Source organism: Drosophila novamexicana, unplaced genomic scaffold (genome assembly GCF_003285875.2).
Source record: "Drosophila novamexicana strain 15010-1031.04,08,12 unplaced genomic scaffold, DnovRS2.1 tig00000858-arrow-arrow-pilon, whole genome shotgun sequence".
NCBI classification, from domain to species: Eukaryota; Metazoa; Arthropoda; class Insecta; order Diptera; family Drosophilidae; genus Drosophila; species Drosophila novamexicana.
In genome coordinates this window covers 1,098,442-1,117,960 of record NW_020824829.1, presented here as the reverse complement: position 1 = coordinate 1,117,960, position 19,519 = coordinate 1,098,442, and the positions used below count along the sequence as shown (strand labels likewise).

General features: G+C 38.9%; 1 protein-coding gene across 3 annotated transcripts; it reads left to right on the top strand.

The window, feature by feature from the left end:
- The first annotated feature begins 1,812 nt into the window (after positions 1 to 1,812).
- Positions 1,813 to 19,251, top strand: LOC115764570 (neuropeptide-like 1). Of its 3 annotated transcripts, none has more exons than XM_030707699.1 (5): positions 1,813 to 2,124; positions 14,126 to 14,245; positions 14,393 to 15,083; positions 15,614 to 15,876; positions 18,090 to 19,251. In XM_030707699.1, the coding sequence occupies exons 1-5, from the start codon at positions 2,053 to 2,055 to the stop codon at positions 18,432 to 18,434; spliced, it is 1,491 nt and encodes a 496-aa protein (XP_030563559.1). In that variant the 5' UTR covers positions 1,813 to 2,052; the 3' UTR covers positions 18,435 to 19,251. The 3 variants fall into 3 exon arrangements, with proteins under 3 accessions (XP_030563559.1, XP_030563560.1, XP_030563561.1); XM_030707700.1 differs by having other exon boundaries at positions 15,614 to 15,882; positions 18,090 to 18,149; XM_030707701.1 differs by lacking the exon at positions 15,614 to 15,876 and having other exon boundaries at positions 18,090 to 18,230.
- The last annotated feature ends 268 nt before the right edge of the window (positions 19,252 to 19,519 follow it).

Here is a 19,519-nt window from a genome sequence, read left to right as displayed (position 1 = left end):
AAGTACCCAACAGCTGTCAATGTCAAACTCTTTTGTCTCTTTTGTCTGTCAAAATTTGAAGCTTGTTTGTTTTTCTATTAATAGCGAAAAATAAAACCAAAGTACATCAAAGCATAAATGAAACTGCGAAATTACGAATTACGAATTACGTCAATAAGGGTTTTCACAATATTATTATTTATTTTATCTAATCAAAAAAATGTAAATGTATAATCAAAACTTGACAATTATATGTGATGATTAATGCATTGCGAGCCGATAAATCGATCCATTATTAAACATAACTAGATACTTCTAAAAATATATTAAACAAATATTATTCAACATGTATTTTATGGCAGCTGCAAAGCAACATTTTTAATTATAGTTCTTAAAAAGTTCACAAGTCAAACGTTTCGAAAATAAATGAAATTTCAAATGTAATTATCTTGTAGTATTTTTCCGCGCACTGAAATCTTAAGCCCAAGATGAAATCTGAGCCCAAAGGGCGAGCCAGCTTAAAGGGCAAAAGGCACTTCCAAAGAAATGAAATACTTTTAATTGGGCATGTGTCACATTTATATAGAAGGAAAAAGTTTGCAATTTTTTGCGGCGCTGCAGCAGGCAACCTCCCACGACTCCTGCCGCCAACAACGGTGCGTATGAGCAACTCGAATTTCGTTTGAAATTGAGCGGCGAGCGTTGCGCAAGTGCTCTGACTGGGTTGCTCAACTAACGGCACCTCCGAGAGCTCAGTGCATATGGATAAATAGGCACGCAAGAGAATTGTAACCTTACGCTCTTCGTATGGGAGCAAGCAGTTGTCCGCACAGTGGGATGAAAGTGCACATTTTTTTGAGCAAATAGTATGATAAAAACAGGACGCAATAGCTATCTTCGGATTGCCGAATATTAAATAGATCTGCTGAGATGGGACTTAGCTAAGATTTTATGAAAAAGCCTTATCTGCAACCTAGTACATATTCCAATTCGATGAGGGCGTGCAGTTATGTGAGGAGAATAAAAAAGCCCCAGATATTTTGAGAAACATTTTAAAACTCATCCATATACCGATTCCCTTGATATATCTGTATACGTCCGCTGATATAGCAGAACGATGTGGATAGAATTTTGCTTATACATATGTAAGGAGTAGAGGGAAAAAGTATTAAGTTTGGTTAAGAAATCTTGAAGAATTATTCATACAACAGGTTAGGGGTATTACGTAACTGTCTCAGACATATGTACTGGCTGAAACAGAAATAATAGATCCATGATTAAGATTTTTTGATTTAATTTTCAAAGCTTGAAGCGAACTTCAAAACTTGTATTTATTTATTTAACGTTTTGTAAGCTTGTAAAAACTGTAATTGAGTTTAGATATATTTATTTTCGTTTTCAGTTTTGATATGCTCAATTTGAGCTACAGCTCAAATGCTTTTGTTCCACTGTGCTGCACGTTTGCCCTCAATATGACAACAAGTTACGATTTGCTATGACGTCATTACCCACATAAGCTGCTCACAAGCAGGCCAAGCACAGGCGCACGCACACAAGCACACACTCATACAAACACAGCTACACTCTCATATACACACAGGAGCTGGAGCGCCTGAAAGTATGCCGCCTGCAACTAGCAACAGTTGCTGCTGCCGAGGCAACTTTTATCCGCCATAGCTCGTCTCCCGTTACGTGCACCCGAGAGAGCAATTCCGAGCAATGCCGAGCAACCGGAGTCGCGCTGCGTGGACCGTTATCCGCGCGTCGGGCGTGCGAGCTGTATAAATAGCGAAGTGTCCTGGCAGCAGGACACAGTCAAACGAAAGACTTGCCTGCGTACGTGTCTAGGAACAGAAATCAACAAGCGGGCCACAGCACAGACTAGTTGAAAGCGGTTACAGTTTGAAACAGTTTGAGAGCGACAGTGCACAGTGGTGCAAAGTGCTGAGTGTATCAGACATTCGAACGTTTAATTTGATTTGTGTGTTGTGTGAAGTTCGCATCGCGTGTTGCAGCCAAAATCCGATTAGGACACTTCCCAGCAGCCAGACGAACAGCATTTTATCGAGCACAATGCAGGCCGTGCACAAAACTGCACACAGGAGCAAGTGGCTCCTGCTGCTGCTCTCCATGCTGCTGAATGCGGTAAGTAATACGCTCGGGTCGGGGCGGTGGCCGGGTGCCGGGAGCCGGGTGCTAAATTGCGGGGGGATTATATTTTCAATTTTGAAATTATGCCGCCAGCAATTGCAGGCAAGTCATCAAGTCGTGGCTAGCACTGCCTTTTCCAATTTAGCCAGAGTGTCCAGAGATGGACGTGGACGTGCGTGCAACGGGGCGTGAATTTCTGCGAAATAGCTTTTCGTTTTCCCCTGTTTCTTGTTTTTTTTTTTTTTTTCTTACAAGCGCCATTCTTTGTTTAGCGCATTACGATTTTTTATTTAAACGGATTTGTGTCGGGCAAAACAGATTTCAATTATATCTGCTTTTGGGGCAGAGGAAGAGATTCATTGTGGGGATTTATCGTTGTGTTGTTTTTTTCAATTGCCATTGGATTTCGTGGAAAACATCACAGCTCTGTGATTTAATACGCTGATAATGTTATAAAAATAAATCCATTTCATTTCTTTTTTTGGATTTCCTCTGAAAATTGTGGGCAATAGGTAATTGGAAACAATTTTGTATTTTTATAATTCCTTGACTTTTGATAAGACTTTCATCAAAAATGCATTAAATATACTGATAATGCTGTCAAAATGTATATATTTAAATATAAATATTAAATATATCTATATTGCTATCGAAATTATTTTATTTAAGCTTTTTTTAAGTGTTTCCTTAGAAAATTGTGGGTAATCGGTAATTGGAAGAAAATGTTATATTATTTCTTCTTTGGCTTTTGTTTTCAAAAAATTTATTGTCACATGGCTTTCAACAGAAATTCATTTAATTATTTTATCTATTAATAATGCTATCAAACGAATTCCATTTCATAATTTGTTTAAAACTTACTGTGAAAATTGTGGATAATCGGTAATTGGGAAAACTTTTTAGCTGTAATAGACATAAATTCTTTGACTTTTATTTTGAAAAACATTTATACTGATAATGCTTTCAGTTGATTATTTATTATAAAGATAATGATGTCAAAATAAATACATTTCATTTTTTGAAAACTGTCATATTATAAACCATATTCTTTAAAAAAACCATAAAAAGTTTTAAAAATTTAGTTTGATAATGAAGTTAACGTCAATTCATTAAATATTTTCATAATGATTTCCTTGAAAATTTTAAAGAATAGGATTGTTTGGCTTAATTGTCCGCAATATTTCGAAATCGCAAATTTATTTAATTATTTAATATTGTCAAAAGAATTTTCATATATTTTTAAATATTTTCTCTGAAAATCGTAGATAGTAATTGGTAATTGGTGAATATTTTTTATATTAAAGCTAAAACTATTAATGTTTGCATTTATTATTTTTTGTAAATTATGTTCTGATAAAGCTTTCAACAAAAATTCATATAATTATGAAATATACTATTTTAAAGATTTCCTTTGCAACTTGTAGGTAATAGAGAATTTCGAGACATTCTTAAAAGTTTTCAAATTATATATTATGGTTTTGCTTTCAATACAATTTATTTTTAAATTGAGGTTTTATTTATTGGAAGTCTTAGAAATTTTTCCCCTAATTTTAATTTTTAAATAATTAAGAACAATAATCTCCTTTGAATAGAAGGCCCTCACCTTTCAGCTCGATATCTATTATCCTTATTATTACGGAAAATTTATTAAGCATTTATATATTCTTTGAAATTTTTGCGATAAGATTTACAAATTCTGAATTCCATTAATTATTAAAAAATATGTTCTAACCATGGGGTCTTATTGAAAATTACCAGACGCATTTAATCCCTATCGAGTTACGCAGAATATCTGTGCCTTCTTCCCTTGTACTTCAACAACTGAATATATTATTGTTCTATACTATACCATATCCGTGTTGTAAATTAATTAAATTGTATATTGACTTTCCCCTGAATATGCTTATTTAGACTATATATAATAGATGTGTCTTAAGAATTTCGCCTATGCTACATGCTACACCCACACACAGACCCACAAACACAGACCCAAGCAATTACCAAATGAGCAAAATGTTCACTTGCCGCAATGACCCTTGAGTACTTGTACAGAATGTACATACTTGTATGGAATGGACTTGTACTTGTGAATTGTCTGCAATATTTCAGTTGCACTCCGTAAACGCCTTCGCTGCTGTGCACTTATTTATGTTGCCACGCCTTCCCATTGGGGGCCATGTGGCAGCTGCAACAGTTGCCATTTTAGCTGCGCCAGGGCGACCACCAACGGGCCCAGAGACAATATTGCGGCAACCAGTGTCGGTTGGCGACACGTGCAACTGGCCCAGAGTGCAACATTTTGTGCTCATCTTTTTTAGAGCTCAACATTGAATAATTTATGTGGAATGCAGAACAATTTCTATTGTCGCCCTGTTGACGTGTGTCAACGTTGTGGCTGTGGTCGTGACCTGTGACCTTCCCATGCCACGTCGCTCGCCGTGCGCTGTCAGCATCCCGTGACAGCTGTCCGTCATAAATGCGTGACTGAGAACAAAATTGTTGTGGCAAATTATTTTCTATAAACCATGTCCAAATGTTGCATATTTCTCTCTCTCGTTCTTGTCATTTTGCACGCTTCTTAATTACAATTTTGTCATTTTATCACGAATACGCCATGTTGTACCCGCACTAATAAAGTGTTCTTAGAAATGGATTTGATTACAAAAAAAGTCGCTTTGCTTCGCAGGACTCAAAAGAATGTTTCAAATGTAGTTAGCAGCAGCTCAAGTGACAGTTTGTCCTTGTTGTTTCCAGCTGGGAATGTGGTCGGGGATGTACTGGCAAAAGGATTTGCGAAAGCAGCTTAATTGCGGCTAACGCTTGAGAGTAATTGAAATTGTTGAGGAGCGTAAAATAAAGTGGTTTATAATCTGCCCAAGACTGTTTGGGGCTTTGTTTGGGGTTTTCAGTTAAAACTGTTTATAAAAGTGCTAAGATGCTATATTACAGAGAAAGATAATCCAGAATATAGATAAACTGCCTTTAAATGTCTAACAGACTTTGTTCTGACTGACTGACTGACTGCTGATCTATGTATATATCTGAGCTCAGCTCAAGCTCTAAGAGCTAGGCATATGCGACGCGCTTAGCGTCTGCCTACTGCACACGAAGATTAAGGATCAAGCCCCCATTGGGAAACGGTTGTAAGAAGCTAATCTTTTCAGATATAGCCATGAGTGCTTTTATTTACACACGTTCGAATGCATTTTTTATGCCATGAAAATTGTAACAAAGATCAAAATACAAATCTAAAGTTATTTAATAACACATTTGCCATAGTGTGGGGCAAAGCGAAGAGGAAGCATATGTTTTTCGGCACAACCAGGGGTGGGTTGTCTCCTAGTTGGGCATCTCATAGTCCCGACTTGCTTCAGTACTAAATGTGTATCCATTTTAAAATAGATTCGAGATTCGTTTCCCCTTTTCGCTCAAATTTCGGCTAAAAATTATGTCTAGTCGAAGATGGTTTCATTTGAAGCCCAACATTTGTTACGACGCGTCAATCTCGAGGCGCTGACACAAATCAAAGTGATTTCCATTATCCTGTTAAGCGTGTCAGCTGTAATCACTGCCGCTGACAGTTGCAACGACGTCAACCAGCTATATATGTAATATTGATATATATGTAAAGAGAACGACTGCATCCCGATTGACATTTATTTGAATTGCAGCGCAGCACTTGGTGTCAAGACAAAGGCAATGACAATCGCATATTGCGCAGCTTTTGCAAACAAAACGTCAGAGATTTACTGACATGCCGTCATTGCAAATGCTATTTACGAGGCGCTTTGGTGGCATGCGGGCAACCGACGCAGGGCGTCCACGTGGGCGTACATGTGCACCACAGGACGGTAGCATGCAGTTTTGCATGCGAGATTTGTGATGCACCGTTGATTGGTATCGACAGTTGTGCTCGGCATGCCAATCTAATTACAGACAGCAGATCGATGTGTGTGGGTGTGAGTGTGGGTGAGTATGAGTGTGCGTGGGCCAGGCTTTATGGCATCTCATATGCATCCGCCCTCCTCGCTACGCACTTATCATTGCCTGTGCCTCATTAAACGCTCAAGTTGCGCATACGCAACGTTTGCCGCGCCACATGAATGTTGCCGAAATAATCAAGGTTCATAAAATTGCAAATTGTGAGCGCTTACGAGCACCTAACATACATATATATTCATTATCTTGGGCAAACAACATGCAGGCACACATACACACTTACACGTACACCCACACACACACACACAATATCCTTTCCTGTGTCTTGGCCCATAAATAAGCAAACTCTGAGCCACACGTAATTGAGAATTCACACCTGAAACGGGGAGACTTCCATCTTTGTCGGTTCGAACTTCGCTTGGTTCGAACTCTCAGCCAGACATTGGCCAAACAATTGTGGCTCGTAGCTCGGCTTTGTCTGCAAAGTTTTTGGCCAAGTTTTTGGTACGTATTTTGTTGTTCATAAATATTGACATTGATTAGGCAAAGATTGATAAACTGTTTGAATACGTTTGAGTTGATTGTTTTAAGTTAATCAACTGAATAATAGAAAGGCACTCGAGCTGTTGTTCTTTTATGCGGAGTCTTTGAAGAAGTTTGTGTTTGCTTCGCCAAGCGAGCCAAGAGTTTTGGCTCAAATTTGTAATATACTTGCTTTAGAAATACCAGCTTGTTGTTCAAATATGATACAAACAAATATCAATAGCCACAATATCAAGAAATATTTCTGATATCAAACATTTATCTTAAATAAGAAATTTTAATTCATTTTCCAGCTCAATATTCTTTTACTCATAGTTCTGACGCCTCTGAATTTTAATCAAATTTCAACTCGACCCTTTACATTGAAAAACAACTAATCAACTATTTATGCAGATGCCATTCAAATTTCTGAAAAGCTTTTCCCAGCTATGCAAAAATATAAAAAACTGTGAATAATTTTTTCCGCTTTTATGCGCGCGCTATTTTTCGAGCTTAATCAGCTGCATTGCGCATAGTTGAGATATTTGCGACAGTTTTGCAGTGTTGTTCTTTGGCATGCTTTCAGCTATTTACACGAAAAAATTCAATCAAATGCATGAGGAGGCAAAAGGCAGCACAGTTGGCGCAAGTAAATTAAAATCGCATAAAATAATGTTCACAAAAGCTGTGTGTGGGCGTCTGTATTGAGCGGGGGGTGTGAGTTAGGCGGGGGGCGTGGTAAATAGATATAAGTACCAGCATTATGTGAGGGGATCAATAATGTGTCGTGGCAGCCCGCACATGCGGCACAGGAGACCTTACATATTTTACATTTTTATTAAAATGCCAGGAGATTTTCTTGTTCCACTTTTTGGTTCTGCAGGCGCCCACACATTGCATAGCGGAAGAGATGGGCAGGGCGCGGGGCATCTCCATGCAGCAAACATTTGTTGCTTTTATGGCGAAAACATTTACTGTCACAGCCTTAGGTATGCGGCGTGTGCTAAAATGCTGTTGCATACTTTCGGGTGATGCGAAAATTGAAGAACCAAGCAAATTCCAAAAGCGACTTTCAGCAGAATAACGTTCAAGTTCTATTTAAACGATTTAAGTTTTGTTTCATGCTTTTTGCTTGCACAAAGCAAACATTTGCTGCAGCTTAAGGTGAAATGCCAATCAAAACGGGACAAAAGGCGAAATACTCGAGAAAACCTATGAATGCGACAATTTGTTGCCATGACAGTTCAATGTTTGCTGCTTGGCAATTGATTTGCAAAGGTCAACAGGGTTATGTAAACGGATTTTGATTGAAAACAGTTGAGTTCATCACCTTAGCGTCGGCGCGTGTGTGTGCGAGTGTGTGTGTGTTTCTTTGGCCTCAACGTCAACTTGACATCTTTATTACAAAAACAAAACAATTTGAGGCAGTGATTTTTTGATTGTTGTGTTGGGATTTGGCCTAAAGGAAAACTAGAAAGGGCAACTAAAGGAACAGCTGTGTTGCCACACTCAGGGAAATAATCAAGAGTTTTGTGCGTTAGCTTGAAATTCTTTAACCTATGCACGAAGTTTCTTTTTGAGAGATCAAAACTTCCTAGATATATGTAAATCATCGAATTTAATAATATACTTCTTCGTCTTATAAAGATAGCTTGACGATTATTTCAAGTGTGCTCATGCTTGAAAAAAGGCATTTCAAATTTAATCCAACTTAGTTATTTTCTTAAGCGGATTAAATATTCTTAATTTCACACAGTTTTGAAGAAGAAACTTATTTTTATCAAGTCACATTCGAATTTTGCAATGGGTTTTTTCTCTGAGTGTAGCTGTCCAGCAAGCGGTTTATCTCCACAATCAATCACTAATGTGGCGCGTAGGCCATGTGAAGACATCCACTTAGTAACATCAAGAAAATTGTTGCCTTTCCACTCTGGCATTTCGTGTATAGTGTGTGTAATTGCCGGCACGCCCACGCACAACTGACCGCCACCCTCCCCCCACCGCTCTCCACACTTACGACGACATGTGCTTTTACCTTTTACAGTCCTATGTAGATTTTGTCTGTGTTCCATTGAGGGTCGTTGGGTTTTATGAAAAGCGCGTAACAAAGGCACATCAGGCGGGGATGCCATTCAGAAGGGGGTTCAGGGAAAGGTAATTACAATTAAAGCTGAAAACGGCACTACAAATATGCACGCGTGTGTGTGTGAGTAAGTGCGCGCGCGTGCAATGGGCATAGATAATGTCCTGGCATGTCAGAAATGGTTTAATGGACGCTTTTGCTTTTATTGTCAACCGGACATTGTAGAAGAATGTTTGTGTGAGATTACATGAAGTTATGCGGAACTCTTTTCATGAAATATTTTCTGCGCTCGGGCAAGCTTTAAAAGCAAAACCCAAAAAGGAAGCCACATTCTCTATTTAGTTCTAGGCAAACATTCTTTCAACTTATTCCACAAAAATTTACCTTTGACAAAGCGGAGCAGCCAAAAACAAAGAAAAGAAAATAAGCCAAAATTAATTAGATGTTGGACTTTTTTATAAGATTCTTGTCAAGACGCAAATACTATTAGCTGTATGTGGCATACCTCAGCGGGTGGCAGCGGGTGACACAATCCTGTCAAGGTCAAAGCACTTAAGTTTTAATGTTGCACACAATATTTATTTGAGTAAAAGAAAAGCCAACCTAAAATAGCAAACAAAATGCGACATTAAATAAGCCCCGAAAAGCAAACGAAATAAGCTTTAAGATGGAACGGATGTCTGCGGGATGCCGAAGACAAAATACCCTTCGGCATATCTGTGACAGCCATATAATACATTTGGCTGTGCAATATATGTGTTATAGGAATAAATGAACTCATGGTAAGCCATGTAGGAATATTAACAAATATATGGAGTCGGCTGATTGAGAACGTGTCTGCTTGATAGGGGATTGAAATTTCTCCTTGAGAAATGTTTACATACTTTTTGTGCTATATAGTATATTACAAAAAACTATTATTAAATCACGAAGAAAATGAAAATTACCAGCAGCTGTGGCCCACTTTACGAACATTAATATCATACCCACTGCGAGAGTATAACAATAACAGCTCGTGACACGTCCCTGCTCGGGCGCCCGCGATAATAAAATTTGCTTGCGGCAGGACACAAGCGACATAAGCGGCTCAACAGGCTGGCCAAGAGCTGGCGCCGACAGCAGGCGGGTGGACGGGCTGTCAGTTAAGCTGGGCGTGGCCGCTCGATTGCCTGGCCACAAAGCTGATTAAATTAAATTCCTGGATATCGTGCCTTGAAGATGTATAATGCTTATTACGAACAATTAGCTAGCGATACAAATCCTGAATCGAGGCGAATCCAACAAGTTGAAAAGCTCTATTGTTTTGTGTGTGTGGGTGGGTATGTGTGTGTGTGCGTGATTGTAGGTGTGTGTGTGGCAGCCATTTCTTTTGACATTAATTTTAATTGATATTTTTTGTTTTATTTTTTAATTGAATTTTTATTGGCAGACGTTAAGGGACACGGTCTGCTTTTGACACTTTTAAGTTGTCATGTTTTTAATTACGCGCCCGGAAATTAAATAATAAAATATTCTCGCACAATCAGCGTGATTTTATCTGGCGTATTCCCAAGTGCCAGAAACATAAAACATCAGCTTAACCAGGTAGAGCGAGATTTTAATTATTCAGCTGAAAGGATTTTAACGTCATCCAATTATAATGCAAACATTAAATTTAAAATAGAATATGTATCTGTATATATTTTGCGTGTTTTAAAAATATTTAAGAAATTGAAGAAAGGTATTGAAAAGCGAAATTAAAGTAGACACATACATTTATTCTCTGTCGCATTCCTATTTATATTCCAATTTAATTTCGAAACCTATTACGTTTACAGCCCAATTAAGCAAAAATTATTATGAAATTAAGCTAGGCGACTATCAAGCATAAATTTATAATATTTAAAGCAAGACTCAAAATTCTATGTCTGCGCCTCCTTGCTTCCGCACTGCCACCCCTCTCCACCTCTGCTATATCCCCTCTAGGTTTTCACTGAAATTAGACAAAGTAGCGAGACAAACAATTTTGTCAACGCAAATTTTTCGGTAAGCTTCGCGCGCTTTATTTGTTGCGACTAACATTTTTTTTGCTCCTCTAGTAAAGCAAAAATGCGGCGCTTTGCCACGCCCACGTGCCTTTGTTTGCTTGGGTACACGTTCAAACAGAGCTGTTTGCTCTAGTGGGGCTGACGATAAGGTCTGTGACTAGGGTACTATTTCATGAGACGAAAACCGAGCTCTTGCTGGAATTTGAGAGCTTGAATTTTGAAATTAAATTTTTGTTGCATGCTTTTGGGCGCTCACGAGCTCTTAGCGTGAATTGGCAGTTTTATGTGTGACAACAATGTAAAGCGAGACCGAACTCATAGTTGTTGTTTGTTTGTCGTCGCAATCTGCGCAGCTCGCATGAATAAATAAACACAAAAATTACCCTGCCGCAGGACTAGCGCACGCTCGCTCGAAAGTATGCAACAATATTTTGTGCGCACTTTTCGCATTGTCATGAAACGATTTATGATATTCGCATGCATATATTTACCATTTAATGGCAAGCGTTTATGATACTGCAAACATTTTCGTTCTTTCCCAAGGCCAATAATCGCCCCCCAACAGTCTTTCTACTGACTGCGCACAAAGACAAACAAGTGAAAATTTGTCGATTGCCTTTTTTTTGGCATTTATTTGGTTTTTCGCTTACGCTGAGTGAATATGAATGTGCCATTAAATAGGATTTACAATTAAATATTATATTTGTGGCTTGCTGAATGTGCAATTGGTTTTTGATGTACTGAGAAAAAAATATTAAATTTTATTCCTTATTGAATTAAAATGCAATTAAAAATATATATATGTATATATATATATATACATACTATATTGAATTCTGTCCTTTCTTGAGTAATAATAATACAACTGTTTTTTTTAATGTACATAACAAAATATTAAATAAAATTCCCTAACGAATAAAATTCAATTTTCAATTTTATATTTTGCTTGTAAATTAAAAGAAAGGAGGAATTAAAATCGTTCGACCACACTAATATTGATCTCTCTCACAAAACCGGCTTAAATGCAGCCAGGCTTATAGGCGAATTATCTCAGTTGAGAGTTGTCCACGTTGCAAACCAAGATATGAACGCGTTGAGCGTGACGTTCAGGGATCGAACCCCCGAGGGCACAACATTCTTTAGCGTTATTGCGAATACCCATGCATTGAGTGTTGGCTATTTGAAAGGCTTTGAATCCGCCTGAAGTCGTCGCGAATTGAACAAAACATTTCGGTATAACTTGCCTTTTTCCGATTATTGATTTGACTCAGGCGACGCCGGATAGTATCTACCATCTTAATATATTCCACATTTTAAGATTTATTAGATTTTATTAAAAAAACACCATATGCAGCTCTCCATTTATTTATTTAAATTAGTAATTCAGTAATTAATTTAAATTTGAGCTGAACGTGTGAAATATAATTCTAAATCATAATGCTAAATCTTTGAATTTGAGCTTTCTTTTGGCTGACTAACAATAAATCTAAGGCCCTTAACTGTTAAATAGTTGCTGCTCTTAACTTCTAATTAGGCCCAACCTAAACAAGAGCTTTAGTCCTTTTGGCATAAATCAAATAACCGCAGGATATCATTAAGTTGATGCAGCAAACACCTGAAAGGCATTATTTCTAGTGTTAATATGAGATACGACTTGACTTCTAAGCAGCCAGCCTAAAAACACAACATACACACGCAGCACACACACACGCAACACACACATGAGTGCACATAAGTAGTTGTCAATTTCTGTTGGAGATTTACGGCGTTTGCGGTGCGGACGTTTGCGCCGCCGGCAAGCACATTCCACGGCACATCCTGTACCCTACGCCCTATGCCCTATGCCCCTCTCGCCCACTGCCCGACCCCCCTTGAAGCTAGCTGTTGGGTTATTAAATGGCAAAATTCATTGTCTCTGTGTGGCGCACTGTTGAGAGGCAGGAAACGCTACACATACACACACACACATATAAGGATAACGATTCTTCTTGGTGTTATCCTTTCGCTTGAAGGACCGTTCACTTGGCAAGCCGTTCGGCCCTCTACCAATCCTCCAACTCGGTCTGCTTCTGTGTTTGCGTATATATTAAAAGCTAAATATTATGAGTTCAGCTTAGATTTTCCAGCAGACACACGTCCAAGGAAATGCCTTAAGTGACTCGGGAACTGTTTTTTTTCTTCCTGTGAAAAGGTTTGAGCATATAAGTAGATATGACAGGCATTGAGAGCACTTAAGGTATTTTTTAGCCTGTTGCTAAGAAGGATTAGTCCTTAACTTCACATAAGAACAACATTTAGCTGAACTATGTATGAAACTTTAAGAAATATATATAAAAAGTAACGATTTTTAGTTTTGCTGTAAAGAAATTCTTCAAACTAACGGACTTAAGAGGTTCAAAAATGTTTTACCATGAAAATATTTTATTATGAAAGTATGTAAAGGAAAATATAAAATGATCCAAGTTAGTTTAGTTTGATAAATAAATATATCTACATATGCTCTTAATCTGTATCAACAGGTGACATTTACGAGATTTTCCACGCTTCTTACAGACAAGAAAAATATCAGTACTATATCATATACTTCTACAGGAAAAATTGGTTGTAGAATAAGTTATATGTAAAACTTTTCTTCGTATCAAGTTATCTTGATGAAGAGCTCAACCTTTCTCCCAAAATATCTTTAAAACCGTATTAAATTGACTACATCTTTGTCATATGTCGCCTATTGCGCCTATTGTCGCAATAAAAGCTTTCAGTTTTCTGCGTTTCTTAGCCACATTTCTCCCAATAATCATTACCTTTCTTTCTACTCTTATAACTAGTTTTAAGTAAAGTCCTTAAAGCAAATTTCAAGAGCAGTCAAGTGCTTCTGATGTAAACAAAAGTATAAAAAAAACTCTTTGTAACTAGTTAAAAAAAAACGTCATATTGACGTACTTCAAGATGTGTTACTTGAAGGATTTCCCAGATGTATTCAGCAGGGCGAATTGCTTAAAATAGCGCGGCACATGCCGCACTTTGTGGCACGCGCAACAGTTAGAGCTATGTAAATATGCAAAAATAGCCGTTAATATGTTGCGCTTGAGATGCTGATAAATGACGCACAAAAGTATGCAACAAATAAAGCAATAAATTTAGCCCAAGCTGGCAACTTGAGCTGTCAGTTCTTCGAGGCTTTCACAAAATTGTCAGGCAATCAACGGGTGGCATGGGGCGGGGCATTGGGGCGTGGAGTTGCCTTAAAAGCGGGAGCGTAAAGGCGGCAAACATCGACACATTTCAAAATTAATTGACTGTAAATAATTGCGGCAATTAAGTCCTTGTGGATGCCAAAGTAAAGCCTTCTGCTAATTGAAATGTTTTCAAGCAAATTTTTCACTACGGAAAATTTCTTTTCCATTTTTCCCTCTTCCATTTACAGGCCGTGCAGCCGCGCGCCTTTGCCGTTAAGGCCGCAGAGGATATTGGCAATATGTCGCCCTGTGAAATGGAGTCCATAATAAATCAGCTGATGAATCCCAGCCCCGAGTATCAGCTACACGTAAGTCACCTGTAATACGACGAGAAGGATTACCTGCACCCCTGACAGGCTACATCTGTGCAGGCTTTAAACTTAAATTGCCATTTAATGCCCTCTCTTAAATCTTTTTCCCGCTCTCTTCCCCTCCATCCACGCCCTTTCCGACAGGCTTCCGCTTTGCGCAACCAGCTGAAGAATCTGCTGCGTGAACGGCAGCTGGCCGTGGGCGAGGAACAGCCGCTGGGCGACTATGCGGACTACTTGGACGAGGACAAGCGCTCGGTGGCAGCATTGGCCGCCCAAGGACTGTTGAATGCGCCCAAGCGCAGTCTGGCCACGCTGGCCAAAAACGGACAGCTGCCCACATCGGAGCCCGGCGATGACTATGCGGATGCCGAGTCCGGTGAGCCCAGCGAGCAGAAGCGCTACATTGGCTCTCTGGCTCGAGCTGGCGGTCTCATGAGCTTCGGCAAACGCAATGTGGGCACACTGGCTCGCGACTTCCAGCTGCCTAATGGCAAACGCAACATCGCCACCATGGCTCGACTGCAGAGTGCGCCCGGCACCCATCGGGACCAGCCCAAGCGCAATGTAGCCGCCGTGGCACGCTACAACTCCCAGCAGCATCAGAATCAGCGCAACAGCGCCGAGAAACGGAATCTGGGTGCACTTAAATCGTCGCCAGTGCATGGCATGCAACAGAAGCGGGAGGACGAAGAGATGCTCCTGATGCCAGCTGTCGCGGCCGCCGCTCCGGACTATGCCGACTCCATGCAGAACTATTGGTGGTATCCCAGCTATGCTGGCTATGCCGATCTCGACTGGAATGATTATCGACGCGCCGAGAAGCGTTTCCTGGGTGAGTAGTTTGGGTGTGGGAGATTCTAGTTCTAGTTGCTGCTTGGTAGCCTTGCATAGAAAGTTATCTCTCTCTCTCTCTCTCTCTTCAACCTCTCAGTGTCCGTTTAAGGTAAAGCTGATTAACAGCGGAGCTATAAATATTTTGATATACCCTTGTCTGTCTTTCGGTTCAAACCAGATCGATTCGGTCAATTAAGGGGAAGCTATATTAGAACCAAGCTTGTTAACGTAGCTAGCTGAAACCCAGAAGTATAACTCCATCTACTTAACAACCTCCACCTTAAACCCAACCAGGTGTCCAAAAAGCAGCTTAGCCGAGAGTATTCAATTCTGGGGTTTCTTTGGGTTCAAACGTTAGCTGCAAGGCTACAGAGTCTCAACTCTGCGGCTTGCCGTAGATAGTTTCCCCCAAACCCTGTTGAACCATCAGCACCACTGCACCTAGTTAGCGGCTATGCGGTACCTTCTTATGCACAATTTTGTATATATATATATGCCCCACCTATGTTTAACCGATCGGCACTAAAGACACCTCCAAGGATCCCGAGTTATTTGGCATTGAGCACGGCAATGAGGCAACTGATGCCGGTGCCGCTGTCCTTGCTGAGGAGCTGGAGGAGGAGCAGCAGCAGCAGCAGCAGGCAACGCCGCAGAAGCGTCACATCGGTGCCGTTTATCGGTCCGGTTTTCTGCCCAGTTACCGTTATTTGCGCAGCCCCACCGGCAACACCGTCGGCGGCTATGGCGGTGCCGGCGGGCGCTTTAGTCGCTCGGGACGTGCCAGGCAATTTGTATGAGTAAATGGCGATGGTTCGATGTGTGCTGCATAAATTTATTTTATAATTTCCTTAAATTGAGCATTATTCATTGTGTGATTCGGTTTAAGTTCAAAGTTCAAGTTGTACCCTGCCTGAAACTGCCTGCTGAGTCTCTCGCCTGTCGCCTGTCGCCTGCAGCCTGTCGCCTGTCGCCTGTGTCGTTATCTATAGATCGTGAATGTAACTATTATGCGCGGCTCTTAAACCTTTATCCAGTACTATACGATTCGTAGTTGGCGCATGTGAGCATCGACTTTTAGTGCTTCTTTCTTCATGTACTTAACTACTTCTATAAAATAAGACAAGCGTATTTATTGGTTAACTAGATAATATCTTTCAAAAAACTTAGAACTATATCTTAGCCTAGCTTTGAAAGCATTAAGACTGGTACTTCCCATCTACCTATCCTCATGTCCGGTCACAGTTTTACAGAACTTAGCTTAACATACCCTTTACAGAAACTGACAAGGCTTAACAAGAATAAATTTAGCATCATATAACCTAGCATAACCTTGAGCAAATCAACCTATCCTCATCACCTGGCATAGAATTACAGATCATAGCGTAAGATACTATATACAGAAACATACATACCAATTCGACCCAACCCATCTAATTTAACCTTACATAACCGACCATAAACTTGAACAGTCCAACCAAAGACAATATAAACAGTGTTTATTATTATAAACAGTGTTTATATTGTCTTTGGTCCAACCTATCCAAATCAACTGACAGTCTTACTTAACATAACCTCAAAACCTTACATAGCCTAGACAGAAACTGACATAACTTAACATGACCTCACATAGTCTAACATAACCTTACTTGTCCCAGACGTAACCTAGCAATACTTAACATTACCTAACCTGACCTTGATTTCTTGATCTTAAAACTTATGCCGTCGCAACAGGCACGTTGAGTTCTCTATGTCGATAATTTCCTTTAGAATTCAGGAATTTGGAAATGGCTACCCGAAGCTTAAATACCGGAATTTCGTTTCTATTGTAGGAATCCAATTATATATAGGAATCCAATTTATGTTCACATTTCCGTTAACACATTCGAAATACAATTTCTGTTTATATCCAAGCTGTTTTGTCCAATTGACTGTCGAACGGGAAATTCAATTTTCCGTATGTTTGGCAAATCTGCGCACATTTTTCTTTACCCCGCTTCTCCCTCCCAAGCCCACATACAATTGCGTGTTACGGATAATCGTCTAATTTCCGGCATTTTGTTAGCCGGGCGGCAAACCGTCGCGCCCTCTCCCTTCGTCCTACAATGTGCGGCAGTTCATTTTATTGCAGTTTATTTGCTACCGGAAAACTTTTGAGGCGGGGCCCATTCCGAAATGTGCTTTATTTCTATTCCCACGCATTTAGAATTCAAATGCGATAATTCAAATAGTTAAGGGAAAAGTTTCTGTGCGAAGCCCTCGCGATTTTTCAATTAAAATCGTTTTTGTTTCGAAAAGTTTTGTTTGGCACTTGCAAAACAGAATGAATTAAATTTCTACTCACAAAGTGTGCTCGTGGCTATAGCTAAACTGTTCCTGGGAACAGTTGACATTTTGTTGCATACCTTTGGGCAGCCGACAAAAGTGGGAATAAATGTTCGTGCTGAAAATATAAGAGTCGTTTCTTGAGGATTTGTGAAACAACTCAAATACTTTGTTAATAAATTAAATTAAAATTATTTTTATTTTAAAGTCAATAAGATCTGCTGTAAATAAACAAATTTATTAATTTCTATATGTGTTAAATTTAAATTATATTTAATTTTTCTGACTTGTATATGTATACTTTCTTCTAAACATGATGTATGTGTTTGAAGTTTTTTTTGGCTTATTGGCATGTTTCAAAAACGGAAACTCATTGGCATGTTTCGACTTAGTCTATCCTTTTGCTAATTTTCTATTATTTTACTTAGTTATCTATTCGAATAGTAAGTGTGTAGGACAGATAGAATATACTTATATAAGAGCAATAGTTGCATGTGTTTTGGTACAACACTGCGAAAATCGAAAGACTTGTATTGAAAAACAAGCGTTTTGTATTGTGCACACATAGTTATCGTACAACTGTTTAAATGTTTTTCGTTTCATTTTGTTTTTGTGTAAGATTAACTAAATCGATCGAGAACTAATTGGAACTATGTGTGCGTTTTGTTTTTGGCAACTGCAGGTCGGGTACTACCCCCAACACGAGCGACTGCGTCAACCAATCGCAGCCGTTTGTAAACGTTGCTTCCTACCCAATCGACCGATGATGAACTGGAGCGGAGCTGGCATACGCGGTAGTCTGTCCAAAATCTATGCGGATCCCATCGAGGCGGCCAGGTCATCGGCGGCAACAGCGGCGCGCATGCGCAGCATTTCCACCAATTCGCTGCCGAGCGGACCAGCCAAATCCATTAGCCGACCCATCTATCCCCCCTTTCACTCCTGGGGCACTCCGCCGCGTATTACAGCACTGCATCGAGGCGTCTATCGACGCAACGGTGAGTCCATGGACAATTACGAATACTAAAATATATATATATATATCGTGACAAAATAATCTAAAATTACAAGTAACTAAAACAGTAACAATAACAATATCGTATACAGACTTTATGATAATTGAGAAGATATTTAATACAGTTATACAGTATTTTCGATGTAGTAGTTCTTAACACCGTCACACACACACCTGCAGCACACGCAGCTACGCAGCGCAAATGTATCTGTATCTTAAAATTTGCCGTAGTTCGTTGCCACTCGAATACGTATCTGTATATCAATATATACATATGTACGTATATGTACGTATGTATACAATATCGAATAAAAAAAATCTATATAATGAGGTAACTGATGCCAGTGCAAAGCAAAGGAACGTTTAATATCAAAACTAAACCATATCGAATTCTCGTTTAACTCAAGACAAACAAAAATAAAAGGACGTGAAAAAAAAACAATAACAAATTAGTGCCAATGCCGTACCTTAGCAGGAAGTATTGAATTTCAAAGCCTGGACTCTGATCCCAACTAATCCTAGTTTTTGCCAGTTACTTCGAACTCCCTACAGATTGTATTAACTACTTCTAATACCTCTATGTGTGTAGATGACAATAACTAATATTATTAACATAATAAATCAAAGCCCCCAATTCTAGCCTAAGTTATGGCACAAATCATATATATCCATATATATGTCATGATTTAAGTATTCGTATACACCGAAGAATGTTTACTGCGTCAAAGACAATAACTAAGAAACTTTGGTAAGCATACTGAAAAACAGACAATAAATGAATTGACAATAAAACTCGAAACCAAAAATAAAATATATATATATTGATATATTAAAAAAAAAAAAAAAAAATAATGTATTGCATTCAATCATTTAAAAAGAATTTTATTTGAAAAAATATCCAAAGAGAACTCAAATATAAAAATCTAACTAAAAAAACATATTCAATGTGCGTAATTATAAGTCTGATGTTGTCAATAATTAACTTACATATTTATTTCCAATTTAAAGTATTCCAAATGCAAAAAATATATATAATAAAATATTTAATATACGAGTATATATATATATATATACGGTTATATATACATATTTACTTC